This window comes from Babylonia areolata, chromosome 2, assembly GCF_041734735.1.
Source record: "Babylonia areolata isolate BAREFJ2019XMU chromosome 2, ASM4173473v1, whole genome shotgun sequence".
Classification (NCBI taxonomy): domain Eukaryota; kingdom Metazoa; phylum Mollusca; class Gastropoda; order Neogastropoda; family Buccinidae; genus Babylonia; species Babylonia areolata.
This window is the reverse complement of record NC_134877.1, coordinates 12883585-12906033: the sequence shown is the minus strand read 5'-3', so window position 1 is coordinate 12906033 and position 22449 is coordinate 12883585. Positions and strand designations below refer to the sequence as shown.

The following is a 22449-nucleotide window of genomic DNA, read 5'->3' as shown; positions in this document are numbered from 1 at the left end:
AAACTCAACGGACAGCTCCCGTGTCGGCACTGCTTGGCGGTGCTTTTGGCACTTGTGATCGACAATGAAATACTTCTTTTAAACCAACTACAACACAACTATACATGTATGATACTAATCAGATTGATAACAGAAATGTAAACATCAGCAAGACACGCTATAAAAATGTCTAGGTATTGTAAAAACATATTTTGCTCAAATCGGCACTGACGAATTCCAATGGCTTGAAGAAGAGATAGTTTTGTGGGGCCGAAATGCTCTCCGACATTTCGAACCATCGCATGCCTATAACTTAGGTGTACCCGGAAAGTGGTACACAAGAAGAAAGCTTAATCATTTACATTTTAATGCACAATCTAAATTTCACAGCAACTATATCGATTTATAGAAAACGAAGGTATTTTGTATGTTTCAACTGAGTGGATTTCGAAGATCGTGCCAAAATTCATTCACATAAATATTAGTTTAAAAGAGTTATAGGCTACCTGGCCAAATGATATCATTACAGCTGAGAAGTATGATCTTTCTGAAGTCCAATAACATAAAAACTATAATCTCATCTATAAGGAAGTGTTTATAATTTAACAAATTGATGAAAAAATCATACGGTTCCCTGTAAAGGGAGATAACTTGTGACCGATTTACCGCGCTGGACTTTCTTAGTAACCTTTGGCGAGCCACAAAAGTCATCTGCTAAGCTGGCCCAACGAAGATTGTAGCCAGCCCGGCTACAGAAGGTTACAGTATAAACATAATCATTATACATATATCCACATAATATATGTATACAAATAAACAATCATATATGCAGGCAAGTATTCACACATACAGATATGTTAAATGACATCAGCCTGTGCACATATCCACATAAAGTTCCAGAATTCTGAGAAGTGTAGGACAGTTGTACTGGTCTTGTTCCCCAGAAATGAGATTGCTGAATGCAGAACATCTTTTGCAGCATGCAGAATTTTATTTTATTTTTAAAAAAGCTTTTCTCACAATGTCTGTCAGGTGCACGGCCCAAACTCTACCCGAGTCTCCAAGAACATAGAAGTCTGCCACAGCAGAGGGAAGGCATCCTTGTCACACAGCCTGGCGCCCGTCCGTGCAAAGCGGTTATCCAGGTGTCCATGCCCTACTACTTTCCTGCAGGCGGAGAGTCTCCTTGGGAAGCTTCAGTGGAGAGACTGATCAGCAATCTTGTCAATGAATGTGAGCGTCATGGTATTGGCAGCTTGGCTTTGCCAGTTTTGGGAGTGGATGTTGGGGATTTGAAGCCCATTGATGTGGCCGCCAAGACACTGGCTGCCTGCATCACCCGTCAGTGCTGTCAGGATAGCTGGTATGGATTTCTTTTTCTTTTATATTCAGTGGATTGAAATACCTTATTGTAAAAAGACAGCAACACCTTTTTGAGTTGAAATTTAGAACCTTTTGAATAAGCATGAAGCTCTGTCACATGTGTTGACAGTTTGATTAAATAATCAGAAATTTCATAAAAACTGCTAGACCAATTTCAAACATTTTGAGTGAATCCATGTATTGTTTTGATCCTAATTCATTTCTCTTGATTTTGGTTTCCCATCACTCCAACATCAAGGTTATCAGCATGTGAACTAGAATATTTTGTAATGCAGCATGTTTTGTGAACAAGCTTAAGTTATCATGTGAACAAGCAGGTTGAAACTAATCTGTTAATGAAAGTGGATACCAAATTGCTCTTGTGTTTACTTTTCTTTCTGTAAATTAATGGTGGAGCAGTACTGGTGTCCATGAGATGCAGTGGAAAAGGACTGTGATTTTTGTTAGGGCACAGTCAGAGAGACAGAGAGAGACTATAGCAAGATGTCTTGATGAATAAACAAGAACTGATTAACAGTAACAGTATTCCCGTGTACACGTCTTGCGTAAAACTTTAAGATAAAAAAAAAATACTGCTTGCAGGTCAGGAAAGTTTGAGGCCAGCAGCCTGCAACATGTGTGTCTGTGTTCAACGCGACCAGCATGTCTGCACGCTCTGACAGATGTCCTCCAGGCTGACCTCCCTTGGATCGTCTCCCCTCCCACACCACACAGTTTGTCCTTCCTGGCCACTGACCTGCCCAGTGAGTGAACTTGTGCATGGCAGAGTAGGTGACAGGCCAGGAATATGTATTAGTAACACAACAGATTGGGAATACGTATTACGGCACCTGCACTTGTACAGAGTAAAGAGAGTAGCAGACAGACTGGGAATATGTATAAAGGCCACAACAGATTGGGATATGTATCAGTGGCACCTGAACTACTACACAGCAGATTAGGAGACAGATGGGGATATGTATTAGCAGCACCTGAACTTGTATAGCAAATGCAGTAGTGGACACACTGGCAATATGAAACTGAGGCACATGTTTTGAAGCATGCCCCCAGACAACAAAACCTACATGTTGATTCATACAATGAAAAGTGAAACGTTTTCCTGTTTTCTGTTTTTCTTTTCCTTTTTTTTTTTTAGTAGATAAACTATAAACCTTTTTGAATACTTGTTTTGGGTACATGTTTTTGGGGGGCGGAGACTAGTGTAATGGAAGTATTTGCTATAGTTCCAGTGTATATATGAAGAGTCAACAGACAGTTTTAAGATGTGTGAAAAGTGTGATAGAGCATAGAGAGATAATAGAAGAGTGGCTGGACAGTCCATGTTTTGATGTCAACAATGTTCATGTACAGAGTGCAGTCGGAAGACACGTTTCCATGCTGCAGTGGACAAATCACTAATGTGTGTGTCTTGTAGTTAGCATTGGAAAAGACTGTTCCTTTCAAAGACTTCCTTACAAAGACTGTTCCTTACAAAGACTGTTCCTTACAAATGCCTGTGAGCCCATCTGTCTCTTGTTCCTGTTGCAGGAGCCAGGCCAGGAGATCCCAACAGTGGGTTAATTGAAATCATCAAAGGTGACATTTCAAAAGCACAGGTAACTTTATGCACAGTCAAAAGCAGCAACTCCTTTCACTTTTTCAGTTTCCCCATGACGTATATATGCATCATCAAAAATGTTTCGCTGTTTACCTCATACCTCACACACACACACACACACACACATGCATACACACACAAACACACAAACATACACGCACTCACTCACTCACGCACATATATATATGCATATGAGTTATATTTAACATTGCTGATTGAAACAAATGGAACTGCAGATTTGAAACTGATTTGGGCAGAAATTGTTTCAGTTGTTCGCAGTCAAGAAAAATGTTCATGGGAGTAATTACATCACCACCAAAAAATGCCTGTCACACGAAAACTAAACATACCTGCATACATGACGGTGTGTGTTGTTTTGTTCTGTAATGAAAGTTTGATTTTTTTTTTTTTTTTTTTTTTTTGTGACTGTTTTTAATGTTGGTTTCTTTCTTTCTTTCAGGTGGAATGCCTTGTTGTGCCTTGCGACATTGACATAGACCTGGACTTGTACAAAAGCCAGATCACAAAGTCTCTGCTGCGTGGGGGCTCCACAGTGCAGACTACGCTGCAGAGAGGGGACACCTACTTCAGCCACGACAGCATTGAGAACCGCAACGAAGTGCTGGCAGAACAGCGCATCCTGACTGGAAAGGGGGGCACGCTGTACGCCTCTCACATTTTCTACCTGTTCCTTCCACCATGGGGACCGTCTGCAAGACAGGTAAGGCTTGATGAGGATGATGATACTGATGATGATAGTGTTGATAGTAGTATGATTTGTATGGAGCCTTTCCAAGTGTTTGTGTTGTAGGGGTGTTAGCTAGACTGGGAAGGTGTGGAGCTATATGCGCAACCCCTTATGGGTTGTGACAACCATGCTCAGTTGTGAAGAGTAAAAAACCAAGTGGAAAACATGTATTTAACCCTTTCGCTGCCAGGAAAATAAGATATTAGTGAAATCTATTTGCCATGTTTTTCAAACAAAAATTACGGATATTTTCATCGTCTCACTGGAAGATAAGATAAGAAGGAAGTTTTATGTTTTGTCTCCCAACTAACTCATGTTTCTGATCAGTTTGGATAACTTCAGTTTATAACTTCTAATATTTGTTTTTGGTGATGTTTTTTGTTTGTTGCTAACCCATACAAATGGGCCATCTGGGAAAGTCAGGGGAGCAAACTGGTAGTACTGAGTAAAACACTAAAACAGCCCAGCACATACTTCCAACCAAACACATAAACACTGATTATGTTTACACACCATGGGGACCAACTGCAAGACAGGTAAAACTTAATGAATGATAATAATAATGATAATGATAATAAGAAGAATAGAGATAAGAATAGTAATAATGATGATAATTATAATGATGATAGCAACAATAAAAACAACAATGATGATAATAGTAGTTGTAATGACAACAATAACAATAATAATAATGATGATAGAAATTCAACTTTAATTGGTGCCTTTTAAGTAAAACAAGTTCTGTTGCACTGTACAGTGTGAAAACCAACATGTTAGACATGCATTTGAATACCAGAATGAAAACTATTGAAGGAGGATGGTTGTGATGATGATGATGTTGCTATGGAGATCCATTTTAGGTTTGGAACTACGTGACAAGCTTGTTCTCTGCACTTCCTTTCAAAATGATATCCCGGCATCAACCAGGCCTGAGAGATACAGACACTTGCAGTGTTGGTCAGGAAAATTTTAACAACACACCCAAAGACGCATACATGAAATGAATTATTGTCAACCGTGTGGTCCCAGTCTACCCATTTAAGACCATAGCATACTCAATTTTAGGTAAGAGCTGGCCCACAAAACCAACTTCCACTGGGAATCGAAGTCACATCTTCTCAGTTGTCAGTCCACGACGCTAACTTCTGTTGACCTTGTCAAGATCATTGGTTATGGCTTCCATTGTCCTTGATGTTCTGTTCCCCAGTGAACCCATCCTCCAGTGTCACTGTTTAGCTGACCGTCCATTGTATTGTTTGAATCTCTCTTTGTCACAACAGATTTCTGTGTGTGAAATTCAGACTGCTCTCCCCAGGGAGAGTCGATCCACACAGTACAGCTCCACCCAATTTTTCTGCCTTCCGTTGTATTTGTTTTTCTATCAAAGTGGAGTTCTGTACAGAATTTTGCCAGTGACAATCCTTTTGTTGTTGTGGTTTCTTTTACATGCGCTAAGTGCGTGCTACACATGGGCTTTCAGTTTATCATCTCATCTGAATGACTAGCATCCAGACTACTACTTAAGGTCTTGTTGAGGGGGATAGAATAGACTACCACTTAAGGTCTTGTTGAGGGGGATAGAGCAGACTACCACTTAAGGTCTTGTTGAGGGGGATAGAATAGACTACCACTTAAGGTCTTGTTGAGGGGGATAGAGCAGACTACCACTTAACCTCTTGACTGCACTATTGACGTACGGTGTACGTCATGAAATGTCGCTCAGCAATGCTGTATTGATGTACGCTGTACGTCATGTTACAACGTTCTATGTTTCGAGTCCCACATTACAGAAAATACAGTCTGCTAATCATTAAATTAGCTCCCCTGAGAGCTCTTTATCTCCTGAGTTCCATAAGCTAAAATTATTCATTGGATTGTCATATTTATGGCGAAAGTTTTGCAAGTTTGCACGAAGCTCAAGTTGTGTTTGCAAAGCCATGGCTGAACGCAGACAAACCCCAACACTTGCACTTGTATTGAAAGAATTCTTTCGTGATGCAAACAGTGGAGATGAAGATTGTGGATTGAATGAGATAGAACTGCATGAAGTTGATGCCGAAGACGCTGATTTTGACAGTGGAGGGGGGTGAGAGGTCGAGTTGCTTGACGAAACTGAAGACAGACAAGCTCAGCTGATTCAAGATGCAGATGGGTGTTTACGAGGTTTGTCAGTTTATTATTTGCTTTCTGTTTGTTGTAACAATGAATATGACTGCATTGTGTGTGTTTTGAATGTGTTAGTTGCGGTAAGTGGCTTCTTCAGTCACTGATCGGTGTGTGTGAGTGAGAGAGAGTCAGTCACGTGGGTACTGTGTGTGACCATCACTGCCCAAGGGGGCGTGGCTTGCTGGCTGGCTCATTGTTGATGACAGCGTGTGTCGCTTGCCTAGAGCTTTCTGTGTGTTTGTTCCCGAGTGTGTATTGGTTTGTTGTTGTTGTTGTTATTGTGTGTGTGTGTGAGTGAGTGAGAGAGAGAGAAGGGGGATGGGGGGGAAGAGATGATGTTTATAAAACTGAAATCAGAGAATGATATACAGAATTGTATGCCAAAATTACTTTGTAAATACAACACTTGTAGAAGTGTGTGTGTGTGTGTGTGTGTGTGTGTGTGGTCATTTTGTTTTGTATGAGAAAGAGAGAATGAAGGGGGTGTGGCATACCATGAACCAGTTTCAGTGTGTGTGTGTTTTGGGGGTTTGGGGTGGGGCGTGGGGTAGGTGTGTGTGTGTTTGTATTTCAGCTTCTGAAGACAATCAGAAATAAAATGGTACCATTTCATAATCTTTTTATATGTAAAAACAAAAACAAAACAAAAACTTAGTCTTTTATGTAGTGTGTTTCAGGTATGCAGCATGGTGATTATCATGATGTTCATCCTGGACCATCTGGAGTTGACAACTTGCCACAAACCTACAGCTGAAGACCAGCAGCAGCAAGACCAAAGGGCAGTAAACAAGCCTCCAGCAATTCTGGATTACAACAAAAACATGGGTGCCATGGACCATCATGACCAACAGCTGCAGCCCTACGATGTCACAAAGAAAACCCTGAAATGGTACAAATAGCTGTGTGTGTATTTTCTACAAATTGCCATGCTGAATGTACACATGCTCTACAAAAAAGTGGGCAACAGCAATACACTCTTGGACTTCAGAAGGATGTAATTAGTGCCATGATTTTTGGTGACCAAGACCAAGACACTGCTAAAGATGACCATGCTGTTTGTCTTGTGTGGACGACACTTCATCCCACCTACCCCACAGAAGGCCTGGCCACAAAGGAGGTGCAGAGTCTGCTGGAAGAAAGGACAAAGAAAGGATGTGAGGTTCTACTGCCCAGACTGCCTCAGCAAACCAGCACTGTGTCTTGAAGACTGTTTCTGCAAGTACCACACACAGCGTTTTTACTGGCGATAGATCCTGGTTGAGTACACCCTTTTCATTCTTTGTGTGGACTGTGTTGGAGTCTTATGCACCTGGACACTGTTGCTCAGCCTTGACAGTGTGTGTGGTTGATCACAATAGTCACAAGAAAGACTGGTTGATATTGTAGCACCTACATGATGGAATGACAGTCCCATTTTTTTTTTTTTTTTATTAATGCATTTTATGGAATTTTTCTGTCAGATTGACTCATTATTTGAACATGTGAGTCTTAAAAACAAAATCTTGGTTCATTTTCCTTTCATTTGATATATACTTTTATGCACTTATCTTCAGTACTTTTTGAAATAGAAGCAAATTAAAATCATTGGCGTGTTTTTCTTGTTTTTCTGAAAATTTTCTCAGCATAGCCCATAGCAAAACGTACTAGCAGTGAAGGGGTTAAGGTCTTGTTGAGGGGGATAGAATACTGGGGAGTGTGGGATTTGATCACGTTCACACTGATTCTCTGGCTTCCTAGGCAGATGTGCTTACTCTAGGCCACCACTCCACTTTCTGTTTCCATTTGTCAGGCTGTGTCTGTCCCTTCATAGTGTTCCATGGAGTGAAGGGGGCCATCCTCTGTCATTCCCCCTGAAAACAGAATATGAGTGCCTGCATGACAGGGATAGAAACGGTCATATGAAAGCCCACCCGTATATACAAGTGTACGTGGGAGTCGCAGCTTATGAACGAAAAAAAAAAAAAAAATCTTCAGTGATTATCACTGCATCAGAACATGTGCCTCTGTGATGTGTTTGGTTGGAAATTTACAAGTGTGCATCAGTGTGGCAGGAATTACCAGTCCACATTGATGTTCTATCAATATTACTTGATCGGTTTGATACAGATGAAATTTTATCATTTTACCATGAGTGTATTCTCCTAGTTTTATCCCGTGACTGAGTTAAATTTCAAAAAACATTTTCCCTATTTCTCTGTCTCTCTTTCTGCCATTCATTTTGTGTGTGTGTGAGTGTATATATATTTTAATCAGATGATATATTCATTCATCTATTCATCTATCTGCCTGTTCATCTGTTAACAGTGTTTATGTCTCATCTTTTGCCAACAAAAGAAGAAACTGCATGTGTACACTTTTTTTTTTGTAAGTGCATGTGTGTGTGTGTGTGTGTGTGTGTGTGTGTGTGTGTGTTGAAAGGTGCTGATAGAGTGTGTTCAGAAGAGTCTGAAGGAAGCAGCGATCAGGAAGCTCAGGGCAGTGGCGCTGACAGCACTGGGAGTGGGCAAGCTGGAGTATCCCGCCCGCTGTGCCGCCAGAACGGCCTTGTGCGCTGTGGCCGACTTCATGGAAAGGAAGCCCACGTCTGTGAGAAACGTCAAGTTCGTCATTTATGACCACGACACTTTTGCTGTAAGGGTTGTTGTTTTTTTTTTCATTTTTTTTTTTTCATGTTAATCCATTGCTTCTGCATGTGTTTTATTCAAGCTGTAACCTTGTGCAATAGCACTGTACACGAGAATGTGTGGGTGGGTGGGTGGGTGGAGGGTGGAATCGCAAGTTTTCTATGGATGTTGACCGAAGTGTGTATTTTTGGTGCAGTGTCTTGTCGTGAATCATTGCGTTTGCTCACTTAGTTGGACTGACCAGCGTGTTTTGATGGATGATATTTTTATTGTATTTTATTTATGTGTTGTATATATGTATTGTATTTTGAAGTGCTTAAATAAAGAAATCATTTGATTAGATGCTATTATGGTTATTATTGTTATTGCCATTATTATCATTATTATTATTCTGTAATGATGATGGATATTTAACCTATTCACTGCTGAAACACTTTGCTATGCTTGCATGCTCTATTCCTGCTGTCAGAACTCAGAAATAATGAACTTTATATAATGCATCTTACACTAAAAAAAATTGCTTGCACACAGGTACATGCACATTCACACACACTCACACACACACGCACACACATTCACACACACACACACACACACACACACACACACACACAAAACACAACACAACACACACAGAGTTAGTAACATACTCCAATCATTTTGTTCACAACAGACACATAGAAAGGACAGAAACGAGAGAGAGAGAGAGACAAGGGTGGGGGGGAGGAGCCAAGTCACAGTGCTCCTACCCCTTTTCACTCACTGTCACAACCTGTGCACACACACACCACGGTTCAATGCCTGGGAATATCGAGGTAGTTAATCCTTCAGGTTCTCGCCCAGCAGGCGCAGTGTTGTGTGAAACAGAAGGTGTGGTATATGGACGCACAGTGCATATTAACACAACACTGTGTTTTATGACGTATGCTGTACCTCAGCATCACACAGTGAAGGGGTTTACTTCTTCTTTCTCATTGTTGGTGGGCTGCAGCTCCCATGTTCACTCATATGCACACGAGTGGGCTTTTATGTGTATGACTGTTTTAAAGGGTTTGTATTTGTATTTCTTTTTATCACAACAGATTTCTCTGTGTGAAATTCGGGCTGCTCTCCCCAGGGAGAGCACATCGCTATACTACAGCGCCACCCATTTTTTTTGTATTTTTTCCTGCATGTAGTTTTATTTGTTTTTCCTATCGAAGTGGATTTTTCTACAGAATTTTGCCAGGAACAACCCTTTTGTTGCCATGGGTTCTTTTACGTGCACTAAGTGCATGCTGCACACGGGACCTCGGTTTATCGTCTTATCCGAATGACTAGCGTCCAGACCACCACTCAAGGTCTAGTGGAGGGGGAGAAAATATCGGCGGCTGAGCTGTGATTCGAACCAGCGTGCTCAGATTCTCTCGCTTCCTAGGTGGACGCGTTACCTCTAGGCCATCACTCCACATTTGCAAAACGCATGACAATTTTTGTGACTGTTTTGGGTTTCTGCCCATGCAGGTCTACAAGGAGGAGTACTGGGAGTGGGCAAGGCAGCAGCCGTTGTCCAGTGGAGGAGGCAGTTTGCCCCCCCTGGTGTATCCCCACCACACAGACCCCTCATACGCCCAGGCCCTCTCCCACTCAGGACACTCGCCACACGGGTCGTCGACAGATGGGCCGATGCATGGAGGGAGAAACAGAGGGCAGGCCGCTTCCAGAGGGGCTCGCCAAGCTAGGAAGGGCAGTGTTTGTGAGTGGGCAGTGTTTTTTGTTTTGTTTTGGTCTTCTTTTGGTGTGTGTGTGTATGTGCGTGTGTGTGTGCGTGTGTGTGTGTGTGTGTGTGCATGAGTGAGTTTGTGTGTGTGTGTTTCATTTGTATATTCCAGTATATATTCGTCTGCATGCAAGGCAGAATATGAAATCATAAACTATTTATTTGAAGTCCATACTACTTTGAACAGCATCAGTAAACTGAAAGAGAACATGAATAGATGATGTTAATTGTGAGTCAGATTGTTACATTTATTTGTTTGTTTATTCATTTTCTTTCTGTTCTTCAGCCATCCAAGTCAATTTCATCAAACTGCAGGTCAAGATGGGAGACATCGTTTATGATAAGAGTGATGCAGTCGTCAACAGTATCAACTCTGACTTTGATTTCAACAGAGGTATGCACAGGACGAAAGGAAGCAGAATGTGAGCGATAATATACTGACGATGACATGTACAGGAAGCAGAATGTGAGCGATAATATACTGACGATGACATGTACAGGAAGCAGAATGTGAGCGATAATATACTGACAATGACATGTACAGGAAGCAGAATGTGAGCGATAATATACTGATGGAAGCAGAATGTGAGCGATAATATACTGATGATGACATGTACAGGAAGCAGAATGTGAGCGATAATATACTGACAATGACATGTACAGGAAGCAGAACGTGAGTGATAATATACTGACGATGACATGTACAGGAAGCAGAAAGTGAGCAATAATATACTGACGATGACATGTACAGAAAGCAGAATGTGAGCGATAATATACTGATGATGACATGTTCAGAAAGCAGAATGTGAGATAATATACTGATGATGACATGTACAGGAAGCAGAATGTGAGCGATAATATACTGACGATGACATGTACAGGAAGCAGAACGTGAGCGATAATATACTGACGATGACATGTACAGGAAGCAGAACGTGAGCGATAATGTACTGACGATGACATGTACAGGAAGCAGCAAGGAATAGTAAGATGGTGATGGAGTTTTTAATCCAGTGTGTAGAGGATCACTTAGGAAAACCGGCAACAAAGCCTGGAGGTGACTTGAAGGGAGCGTGTGTCAAAGCAAGACAAGCAGTAAATTACTGGTGTATGTTTATTCTTATGTGTGTTTTTTTTCTCCAGTGTGCACACAAAGCAAGTAAAACCCTGTGCTGGTTGTGTGTGTGCATGCGGTGTGTGTAAAAGTCTGACATTGGCATTTTCTCAGCAGATGCAAGTATTAGAGAAAACAAAACAGTTTTATAATAGATAGTGAAAAATATTATTTAGCCACCACCTTTATGAGGACCCTGTGCATATTAAAGGGATAAATCCATATGAACATTTCAGGTAGGATTAACAAACAACAACAACAACTGATTTTAACATTTGAAAGTTGGTGTTTTCTTAGAACTGTTGATGAGCCTGGGTGTGGGACAGCAGCAGAACGACAACAAAAAAGTCATTTATCAGACATGGTGATTTGCACCAGGACTCTTCAGGTGAAACTGCTGGAACACATGGCACGCTAGATTCTTCCATTGCTTCAATGAGGTTTCTGAACTGTGACTTTTACATGTGACCATAACCAGTTTAGTGCAAGAGAATTCTGTTTAAAAAAAAAGAAGAAGAAAAAAAAAGTGTTCTCCCCTTGCCAGGGAATTTTTAGGATTCAGGGGCAATGAATTTTAAACAAAATTCTAGAACAAAAACTATTGGAGACGCAGAACAAAAGTAAAAATTTTGTGAAGGAAAAAGGATGTGGATTCTAAATCAGGGATTTTTTCCCAATTATTTTTAATCTAGATAACTATTCAGGCATTTCAAAATGAAGATAATGATTTTAATGCATTAAAAAGTCTGTTTTAACCTTCACAGACTGACACCCATTAAAACACTGCTGGAAATGGCATGCTTATTGTCTGATATATACCTGTAAAAGTAAATGAAATGGCTTATAAGTTTATGATAACTTCCACAGCTCTTGTAGTTATGTAAGTGAATAGCTGTCCCAGAAACGACATGTGTGGATTTGGTCAAGAGGAAAAGTCAACCATGTTCTCAGAGAGTGAACCGCCAAGCTTTTCTTGCACCTGTTAGCATCCTTCCTTTAGAGGAGAGAGCGCTTTGGTGATATTCCATTCCTCCTGGTTGTAACTGATCTGACAGTTGTCTGCTGTGCATCCGGTTTGTCTCCTCTATGAATAGACTGGTCAGCTGATCAGTGACAAAAAGCATGAAAAAGTAAAAAACATGTGATCCCCGTTTAACATCTGTCAGCTCTGGGTGTCAAGAAAATTGTGGATGATTGGCTATTGCCATTCCTGGCAGTTGATCATGCCCATATTGCCCCGCCCTCTGACCCGCCTTGGCCTTGGACCTATTGTCTTACAACACTCCTCATTCTTTCCTCCACCTCTTCTCAAATTATGTGAAAGTGCCATGCCTTCACTGTCAGTAATGGTCACTTGCTCAAAAATGATGTCTGATTGGATAGATGGACTGAAGAAAGAGTCAGATATTGTTGTTAGTTTTGACACTGTCCTTGTCATCACCTCTGAGTTCAAACAAATCATAAGACAAGACAGATCCGTCTCTCATTGTTATACTTGTACATAATCATCAGCACAGCTTGCAAAGCTGTGCAGATCTGCTGACTGGGACCACTGTCTTCACTTGACAAAGTGTCTGGCACCTTTTTGGCATGTGAGGCAAACCCTCTTTAGATGCGTGCTCCAAGTGGTCCAGCTAGCAAATTGAGAAAACTGAGAAAAAAGGGGTCTTTCACTTGACAAATGCTCAGTTAGATAGTATGTATATTATCCAGACACATTAAACTAGCCACTCAGATTCTGTTTATGTTCATTGTACCAAACTCTGATTAAGGAAAAATCGAAATACATACAGAATGTCAGTGGACATCTTATAGGCACAAAGGCAGTGGAGTGATGGCCTTGAGGTAACGCGTCCACTTAGGAAGCAAGAGAATCTGAGCACACACTGGTTCGAATCACAGCTTAGCCGCCGATATTTTCTTCCCCTCCACTAGATCTTGAGTGGTGGTCTGGACGCTAGTCATTCGGATGAGACGATAAACAGAGGTCCCGTGTGCAGTATGCATTTAGTGCACATAAAAGAACCCACGGCAACAGAAGGGTTGTTCCTGGTAAATTTCTGTAGAAAAATCCACTTCGATAGGAAAAACAAATAAAACTGCACACAGCAAAAAAATACAAAAAAAAGGGTGGCGCTGTAGTGTAGCAACGCGCTCTCCCTGAGGAGAGCAGCTCGAATTTCACATAGGGAAATCTGTTGTGATAAAAAGAAACACAAAAACAAATACAAATACAAAACTTTTTGCAGGATGTCAGCTGACATCTTACAGGCACTCAACTGGTTAATTACAGTTGCCAGTTTGAAATTCTGTTGTTGTTGTTTTTTATGCATCAGATAAACTGGAGAAAAATATATTTGTATAGTTGGTCATCTTGTATTTGTTTCAGGTGCTGTATCACAAGCTTTTCGAGACCAGTGTGGTGATTTTCTGGTCAGACTCTGCAAGGAGAAACGTAATTCTTTTTTTTTTCATTTTTTGTTCACTCTCATACATTAACAGTTCTTTTAAGTCCTGAGTGAGCTATATGAAAATTAAATTGGTAAAATATTACTAACATCAGTTTACCAAAACACGGTGCTGCAGAATATTATACCATCATATGTTTGACTGAATTTGATTTCTTTTTTGCCTTGATCTCACTTTGCTAATAGGTTCAAGCACTGACACACCATAAACTCTCCATGTTGGGCATGCGGTTCCCTGTCTCCCAGTTCTGCTTTCTGTGTACTGGCATGAGTAGTCTGCCTTTTGTGGTGAGAGGACTTCTTTTTTCCTTCATCTTGTGGTGGGATGTCATTATTCAATCATTGATACTTATATAGCACCTGATTTCAGTCACAGACCAAACTCTAAGCGTTTCACAAACACAGTCATTTGCACTACAGGTTGCCTACTTAGGTAGAGCCGACTGACAGCTGCTTCTGGAGGCTCATCATTTGTTTCCTGTGTCGTTCAGACTTCAATCACACACGCAATAATAATAATAAAAGGACATTTGGGACATCCAATCTAATGATACAAAAACCCTGGGCGTTTACAATAAAAAATTTTTTTTAATGCAATGATGTGTGCATACTAAAAACAAATACACCCTCACGCACAAATCATCCTGTTCCAACTCCATCCCACAAACCCACACCCACTCCACACACAATGTAGACACACACACGTGCGCGTACGCACAACGATCATTCAAGGCATATGAACATGTGTACATTACAAAATGGTAAAAACAATAGAAGTAAAAAATTAACTTGATTATAACATAAAAGTGAAGACAGTGAGTTATTTACTGATTTGAATTGTTGGAAATGAATGAGTTTTCAAAGAGGTTTTGAAAGAAGGGCAAGAAACAGCATGATGGACAGGAAACGGGAGTGAGTTCCATGCGGAAGAAGCCTGGAAAGAGAAAGTGCGTTTTCCATATAATCTGGTTCTGTAGGAGGGAATTTTTAAGAGACAGTCATCACCTGATGACCCGAGCTGGTGAGATGGAGAGAAGTAATGCAGAAGCTCAGAAAAGTAAGAAGAAGACATGCCAATCATAAATTTGTAGCACAAGAGAGAGAGTTTGTAATCTATTCTTTTCTCAATAGGCAGCCAGTGGAGGGAGTGAAGGAGAGGAGTAATATGAGAAGATTTGGGAGAGCAGAAGCTAAGCTGTGCCGCATGGTTTTGGATTCTCTGAAGTCTGGATAACAAGTAGTTATCACATGCGTATTATTGTGTTACTCTTTTGTCATAACAGATTTCTCTGTGTGTAATTTGGGCTGCTGTCCCCAGGGAGAGTGTGTTGCTGCAGGGAGAGCTCCACCCTTTCTGTTCCTTTTTTCTGCCTGCAAGTGTATTTGTTTCCCTGTCAAAGAGGACTTTTCTACAGAATTCTGCCTGGGACAACCCCTTTGTTGCAGTGGGTACTTTTACGCATGCATCACTGAGGGTCTAGTAGAGGGGGAAAAGTACAGACCATCACTGAGGGTCTAGTAGAGGGGGAAAAGTACAGACCATCAGTCAGGGTCTAGTAGAGGGGGGAAAGTACAGACCATCAGTCAGGGTCTAGTAGAGGGGGAAAAGTACAGACCATCACTCAGGGTCTAGTAGAGGGGGAAAAGTACAGACCATCAGTCAGGGTCTAGTAGAGGGGGGAAAGTACAGACCATCAGTCAGGGTCTAGTAGAGGGGGGAAAGTACAGACCATCACTCAGGGTCTAGTAGAGGGTGAAAAGTACAGACCATCACTCAGGGTCTAGTAGAGGGTGAAAAGTACAGACCATCATTGAGGGTCTAGTAGAGGGGGGAAAGTACAGACCATCAGTCAGGGTCTAGTAGAGGGGGAAAAGTACAGACCATCAGTCAGGGTCTAGTAGAGGGGGGAAAAGTACAGACCATCACTCAGGGTCTAGTAGAGGGGGAAAAGTACAGACCATCACTCAGGGTCTAGTAGAGGGTGAAAAGTACAGACCATCATTGAGGGTCTAGTAGAGGGGGGAAAGTACAGACCATCAGTCAGGGTCTAGTAGAGGGTGAAAAGTACAGACCATCAGTCAGGGTCTAGTAGAGGGGGGAAAAGTACAGACCATCACTCAGGGTCTAGTAGAGGGGGAAAGTACAGACCATCACTCAGGGTCTAGTAGAGGGGGAAAAGTACAGACCATCACTGAGGGTCTAGTAGAGGGGGAAAGTACAGACCATCAGTCAGGGTCTAGTAGAGGGGGAAAAATACAGACCATCACTCAGGGTCTAGTAGAGGGGGAAAGTACAGACCATCACTCAGGGTCTAGTAGAGGGGGAAAAGTACAGACCATCACTGAGGGTCTAGTAGAGGGGGGAAAGTACAGACCATCAGTCAGGGTCTAGTAGAGGGGGAAAAGTACAGACCATCACTCAGGGTCTAGTAGAGGGGGGAAAGTACAGACCATCACTCAGGGTCTAGTAGAGGGGGAAAAGTACAGACCATCAGTCAGGGTCTAGTAGAGGGGGGAAAGTACAGACCATCAGTCAGGGTCTAGTAGAGGGGGGAAAGTACAGACCATCAGTCAGGGTCTAGTAGAGGGGGGAAAGTACAGACCATCAGTCAGGGTCTAGTAGAGGGGGGAAAGTACAGACCATCAGTCAGGGTCTAGTAGAGGGGGGAAAGTACTGGCAAGTGTGGGATTTGATCCAGTGCAGTCAGACACTCGTACTTTCCTAGATGGACATATTACCACAAGGCCACCACTTCGCATGTGCAAGGATTTGTCCCCACTGACTTCCTGCAGAATGGGACACGCCTTATTTTTGCAGGAGAGCTGTGGTAGTGATCAACAGTCCCACCACCACTCTTGTCTCTTTGAGGCGTGATGCTGAGCTGTCACTGACTCAAAGTCAGGAAATCAAACGTCATGACACCTTTTTCTGTCTTCGTATCAGTTCATTGGTGTTTGAAGGACATGCCTTTATCTGTGCTGGAAGATGGGACAGTTTTCAGTTTCAGTTTCAAGGAGGTGTCACTGGACAGATCCATCAACACATCTGCTGGAAAATGACTAAAAAAAAAAAGTATATATATAAAGCAGATGCCTGACCTTCACACAACCCAACACGCTGGTCAGACCTTGAGACAGACATGTAAACTTGTATAGAAGTGCGCGCACGCACTCACACACACACACACACACACACACATACATACACACACATACTGACCAGAAACCTCTCACATTTCTGACAAAAGCCTTGAAAAACTTGACATTCAGGGCGCCAGCCAACAGTTTGTTAAACCCATCTCTCACTTCATGGTAAACGGTTTGTCTTTCTTTTTTCTCTCAGACCGCATGAAAGCGATGAAGAGCGACGGTGTGGTGGTCACCAGCGCACCAGGCCTGATGAACCACCAGAGCATTGTGCACCTGGATCTGAGCAGGTACAGACAGAAGCCCAAGGACACTTTGCTCAAGTGCCTGACCAAACTCCTCAAGGAACGCTCAAACTGCAAATCTGTGGCCTTCCCAGTGCTTGGTGAGTAGGGATTCTTCTTTTCTTACCGTTATTTCTCAATTTTTTTGTCACTCCTTTTCCTTTTCTTTTCTTTTTTTTTTCTACCACTAAATGTGGATTTCCATAGAAATTATGCAGAATTTGCGTGCAAAGAATTCTTGCGAAGAAAAAAAAGAGCTGAAGTTTATGTGCCATTCTTGATTGAAACCAGTTCAATTAAAGCAAGCACTCTGTGTCAGAACATAAGGTAGTTCTTAAAGCAGTTCTGTTGCCATGTCGGAAGAGGTGAGAATGAAAGAGGAGGCATGATTTGGGGTGAACAGCCCTATGAAGCTCAGGCAGCAGCAGGGTGCTTGCAACAGAGTAATCTTCTTCTTCTTCTTCTTCTTCTTCTGCGTTCGTGGGCTGCAACTCTCACGTTCACTCGTATGCACACGAGTGGGATTTTACGTGTATGACCGTTTTTACCCCGCCATGTAGGCAGCCATACTCCGCTTTCGGGGGTGACAGAGTAATCAAGGAGCTTAGTTTTGATGGAGATCTCTTCAAGGAATACACCACGGTTACCAAGGGAGCAATTTGCTCAGGTACTGAGGGGATCTCATCAAACACTGCTTCAGTGGAGACGTGATCTTCCCAAGTTTGGTAAAATTTGCTTGTTAAGTGAAGTTTTGCTATCTTGTGAGAAAGAAAAATTTGACAGCAAAGTGCACTGGTGATTTGGGTCTGTGAGTTTAAGCAGTGACAAAAAGGTTGATGAAATTTGTTTCTTTTGGTGTCAAGTTGGCGTGCATTGTTTTTTCGGGTCTGTGGAATTTCCCATTTACTCAACCACACTGAATGCCATCAGCCCAGCTGAGTGTATCTTCGTGCCAGTGGAATGGTTTCAATTTCAAAGAGGCATCAAAATATGCAGACTGATCCATATGGGCTACACCATATCTGCTTTAAACAAACAAGAACAGCAACAAGATGGGCAGATGGCTGACATATGCATAAACCCAACATGTTGTTTAGGCCTTTACAACCTATCAGATGTACATGTTTGTGGTTGTGCTGCTGTCCAGTGGTTGTGCTGCAGTCAGTAATTGTACTGCATGCAGTAGTTGTGCTGCATGCAGTGGTTGTGCTGCAGCAAGTAGTTGTGCTGCAGGCAGTAGTTGTGCTGCAGCCAGTCGTTGTGCTGCATGCAGTGGTTTTGCTGCAGCCAGTAATTGTACTGCCTGCAGTGGTTGTGCTGCAAGCAGTAGTTGTGCTGCAGCCAGTAATTGTACTGCATGCAGTGGTTGTGCTGAAAGCAGTAGTTGTGCTGCAGTCAGTAATAGTACTGCATGCAGTGGTTGTGCTGCAAGCAGTGGATGTGCTGCATGCAGTGGTTGTGCTGCAGCCAGTAGTTGTGCTGCAGGCAGTAGTTGTGCTGCAGGCAGTGGTTTTGCTGCAGCCAGTAATTGTGCTGCAAGCAGTGGTTGTGCTGCAAGCAGTGGTTTTGCTGCAAGCAGTGGTTGTACTGCAAGCAGTGGTTTTGCTGCAGCCAGTAATTGTGCTGCAAGCAGTGGTTGTGCTGCAAGCAGTGGTTGTGCTGCAGCCAGTAATTGTACTGCATGCAATAGTTGTACTGCAAGCAGTAGTTGTACTGCAAGCAGTAGTTGTGCTGCAAGCAGTGGTTGTGCTGCAGCCAGTAGTTGTGCTGCAAGCAGTGGTTGTGCTGCAAGCAGTGGTTGTGCTGCAAGCAGTGGTTTTGCTGCAGCCAGTAATTGTGCTGCAGGCAGTAGTTGTGCTGCAGCCAGTTGTTGTGCTGCAGGCAGTGGTTTTGCTGCAGGCAGTGGATGTGCTGCAAGCAGTGGTTGTGCTGCAGCCAGTAGTTGTGCTGCAAGCAGTGGATGTGCTGCAAGCAGTGGTTGTGCTGCAAGCAGTGGTTGTGCTGCAAGCAGTGGTTGTGCTGCAAGCAGTGGTTGTGCTGCAAGCAGTGGTTGTGCTGCAGCCAGTGGTTGTGCTGCAAGCAGTAGTTGTGTTGCAAATAGTGGTTGTGCTGCAAGCAGTGGTTGTGCTGGAAGCAGTGGATGTGCTGCAAGCAGTGGATGTGCTGCATGCAGTGGTTGTACTGCAACGAGTAGTTGTGCTGCAAGCAGTGGTTGTGCTGCAAGCAGTGGATGTGCTGCAAGCAGTGGTTGTGCTGCAGCCAGTAGTTGTGCTGCAAGCAGTGGTTGTGCTGCAGCCAGTGGATGTGCTGCAAGCAGTGGATGTGCTGCAAGCAGTGGATGTGCTGCAGCCAGTAGTTGTGCTGCATGCAGTGGTTGTGCTGCAACTAGTAGTTGTGCTGCAAGCAGTGGATGTGCTGCAAGCAGTGGATGTGCTGCAAGCAGTGGTTGTGCTGCAGCCAGTAGTTGTGCTGCAAGCAGTAGTTGTGCTGGAAGCAGTGGATGTGCTGCAAGCAGTGGTTGTGCTGCAAGTAGTGGATGTGCTGCAAGCAGTGGTTGTGCTGCAAGTAGTGGTTGTGCTGCAAACAGTGGATGTGCTGCAAACAGTGGTTGTGCTGCAAGTAGTGGATGTGCTGCAGCCAGTGGATGTGCTGCAAGCAGTGGTTGTGCTGCAGCCAGTGGATGTGCTGCAAGCAGTGGTTGTGCTGCAGCCAGTAGTTTTGCTGCAAGCAGTGGTTGTGCTGCAAACAGTGGATGTGCTGCAAACAGTGGTTGTGCTGCAAGTAGTGGATGTGCTGCAGCCAGTGGATGTGCTGCAAGCAGTGGTTGTGCTGCAGCCAGTGGATGTGCTGCAGCCAGTGGATGTGCTGCAAGTAGTGGATGTGCTGCAGCCAGTAGTTGTGCTGCAAGGAGTGGTTGTGCTGCAGCTAGTAGTTGTGCTGCAGCCAGTGGATGTGCTGCAAGTAGTGGATGTGCTGCAGCCAGTGAATGTGCTGCAAGTAGTGGTTGTGCTGCAGCCAGTGGATGTGCTGCAAGTAGTGGATGTGCTGCAGCCAGTGGATGTGCTGCAAGTAGTGGATGTGCTGCAGCCAGTGAATGTGCTGCAAGTAGTGGTTGTGCTGCAGCCAGTAGTTGTGCTGCAAGCAGTCGATGTGCTGCAGCCAGTGGATGTGCTGCAGCCAGTAGATGTGCTACAGCCAGTGGATGTGCTGCCCCAGCACCTGACTGAGGGTGACTGTGCAGGAGCCAACAGGCCGGGTGAAGCGGAACAGGTGCTGACCCACATGAAGGAAGCTCTCAGGGAGCTGAAAAAGACGAAGAAACTGGAGGAGGTGTGGCTGGTGGCGGCCAGCCCTCAGATCTTCCAGCACCTGGCCTCTTGTCTCACCCCTGCCACCTCTCGCCAGTACTCCCCCCTGCCGCCCAACCCCTGTAAGATCATTTTTGTTTTTGATTGATTGGTATGGATGGTTATATAGCACCTGTCTGTAGTCAGAGAAAGGTGGTTTCCATTGATTGGTATGGATAATTATATAGAGACTAGTGTTTTTGATTCATTGGTATGGATAATTATATAGAGACTAGTGTTTTTGATTCATTGGTATGGATAATTATATAGAGACTAGTGTTTTTGATTCATTGGTATGGATAATTGTATAGAGACTGGTGGTTTTGATTCATTGGTATGGATAATTATATAGAGACTGGTGTTTTTGATTCATTGGTATGGATAATTATATAGAGACTGGTGGTTTTGATTCATTGGTGAGGAAAATTATATAGAGACTGGTGGTTTTGATTCATTGGTATGGATAATTATATAGAGACTGGTGTTTTTGATTTATTGGTATGGATAATTATATAGAGACTGGTGGTTTTGATTCATTGGTGAGGAAAATTATATAGAGACTGGTGGTTTTGATTCATTGGTATGGATAATTATATAGAGACTGGTGGTTTTGATTCATTGGTACGGAAAATTATATAGAGACTGGTGTTTTTGATTGATTGGTATGGATAATTGTATAGAGACTGGTGGTTTTGATTCATTGGTATGGATAATTATATAGAGACTGGTGGTTTTGATTCATTGGTATGGATAATTATATAGAGACTGGTGGTTTTGATTCATTGGTGAGGAAAATTATATAGAGACTGGTGGTTTTGATTCATTGGTATGGATAATTATATAGAGACTGGTGTTTTTGATTTATTGGTATGGATAATTATATAGGGACTGGTGTTTTTTATTGATTGGTATGGATAATTATAGTGTTTTAGATTTATTGGTATGGATAATTATATAGTGCCTGTCTACGGTCAGAGAAGGGTGGTTTTGATTGATTGGTTTAGATAATTATACAGCACCTGTCTGCGGTCAGAGACTGATGGTTTTGATTGATTGGTATGGATAATTATGTAGCACCTATCTGTGGTCAGAGAAGGGTGGTTTTGATTGATTGGTATGGATAATTATGTAGCACCTATCCACAGTCAGAGACCATGCTCTAAGCGCTTCACAAACTCATGGAAACTTAAATAGTGCCCATTTTGGGTTAGAGACCAAGCTCTAAGTGCTTTACAAACAAGTGGATACCTATGTGATGTCTATCTTCGGTTAGAGACCAAGCTCTAAGTGCTTTACAAACATGTGGATACCTATGTGATGTCTATCTTCGGTTAGAGACCAAGCTCTAAGTGCTCCACATGCTACACACAGGACCTCAGTTTATCACCTCATCCAGATAATTATTATCCAGATCACCATTCAGGGTCTATTTGGGGGAGGGGGAGGGGTGGAGGGGGGAGGATTTCTGGCAAGTGTGGGATTCCAATTTGATCCTTACAGTCAGATTCTCTTGCTTCTTAAGCGGACATGTTACTACTGGGCCACTGGGATTGTTCAGGACTGGTGTCTCTGTCATTGTTTTTTTAATCGAGGGAATGGAACTATGGATTGTTTTGTAAATATTATGTTGTAAGGAGTTCAGAGGCTAAGTATTTCATTCATGGCTGATTCCTTGGGATAGCTGTTGTTTGGGGTGGTTGTCTCACTCTCACCTGTTCTGTGTGTGTGTGTGTGTGTGTGTGTGTGTGTGTGTGTGTGTTTGTGTGTGTGTGTGTGTGTGTATGTGTGTGTGTGTGTGTGTGTGTGTGTATCTGTGTGTGTGTGTGTGTGTGT

The 22449-nt window shown here is 42.8% G+C and overlaps 1 protein-coding gene across 1 annotated transcript in view; it reads left to right on the top strand.

The window, feature by feature from the left end:
• LOC143297864 (uncharacterized) overlaps nt 1-22449 on the top strand; it is a 37266-nt gene that overhangs the window by 8447 nt on the left and 6370 nt on the right. The window contains exons 5-14 of the mRNA XM_076610393.1: nt 1012-1342; nt 1945-2105; nt 2890-2957; nt 3420-3680; nt 8292-8504; nt 10001-10232; nt 10543-10650; nt 13760-13825; nt 17182-17370; nt 20511-20699. Coding sequence (XP_076466508.1) covers nt 1012-1342; nt 1945-2105; nt 2890-2957; nt 3420-3680; nt 8292-8504; nt 10001-10232; nt 10543-10650; nt 13760-13825; nt 17182-17370; nt 20511-20699 — 1818 coding nt within the window. The remainder of the gene's footprint in view (nt 1-1011; nt 1343-1944; nt 2106-2889; nt 2958-3419; nt 3681-8291; nt 8505-10000; nt 10233-10542; nt 10651-13759; nt 13826-17181; nt 17371-20510; nt 20700-22449) is intronic.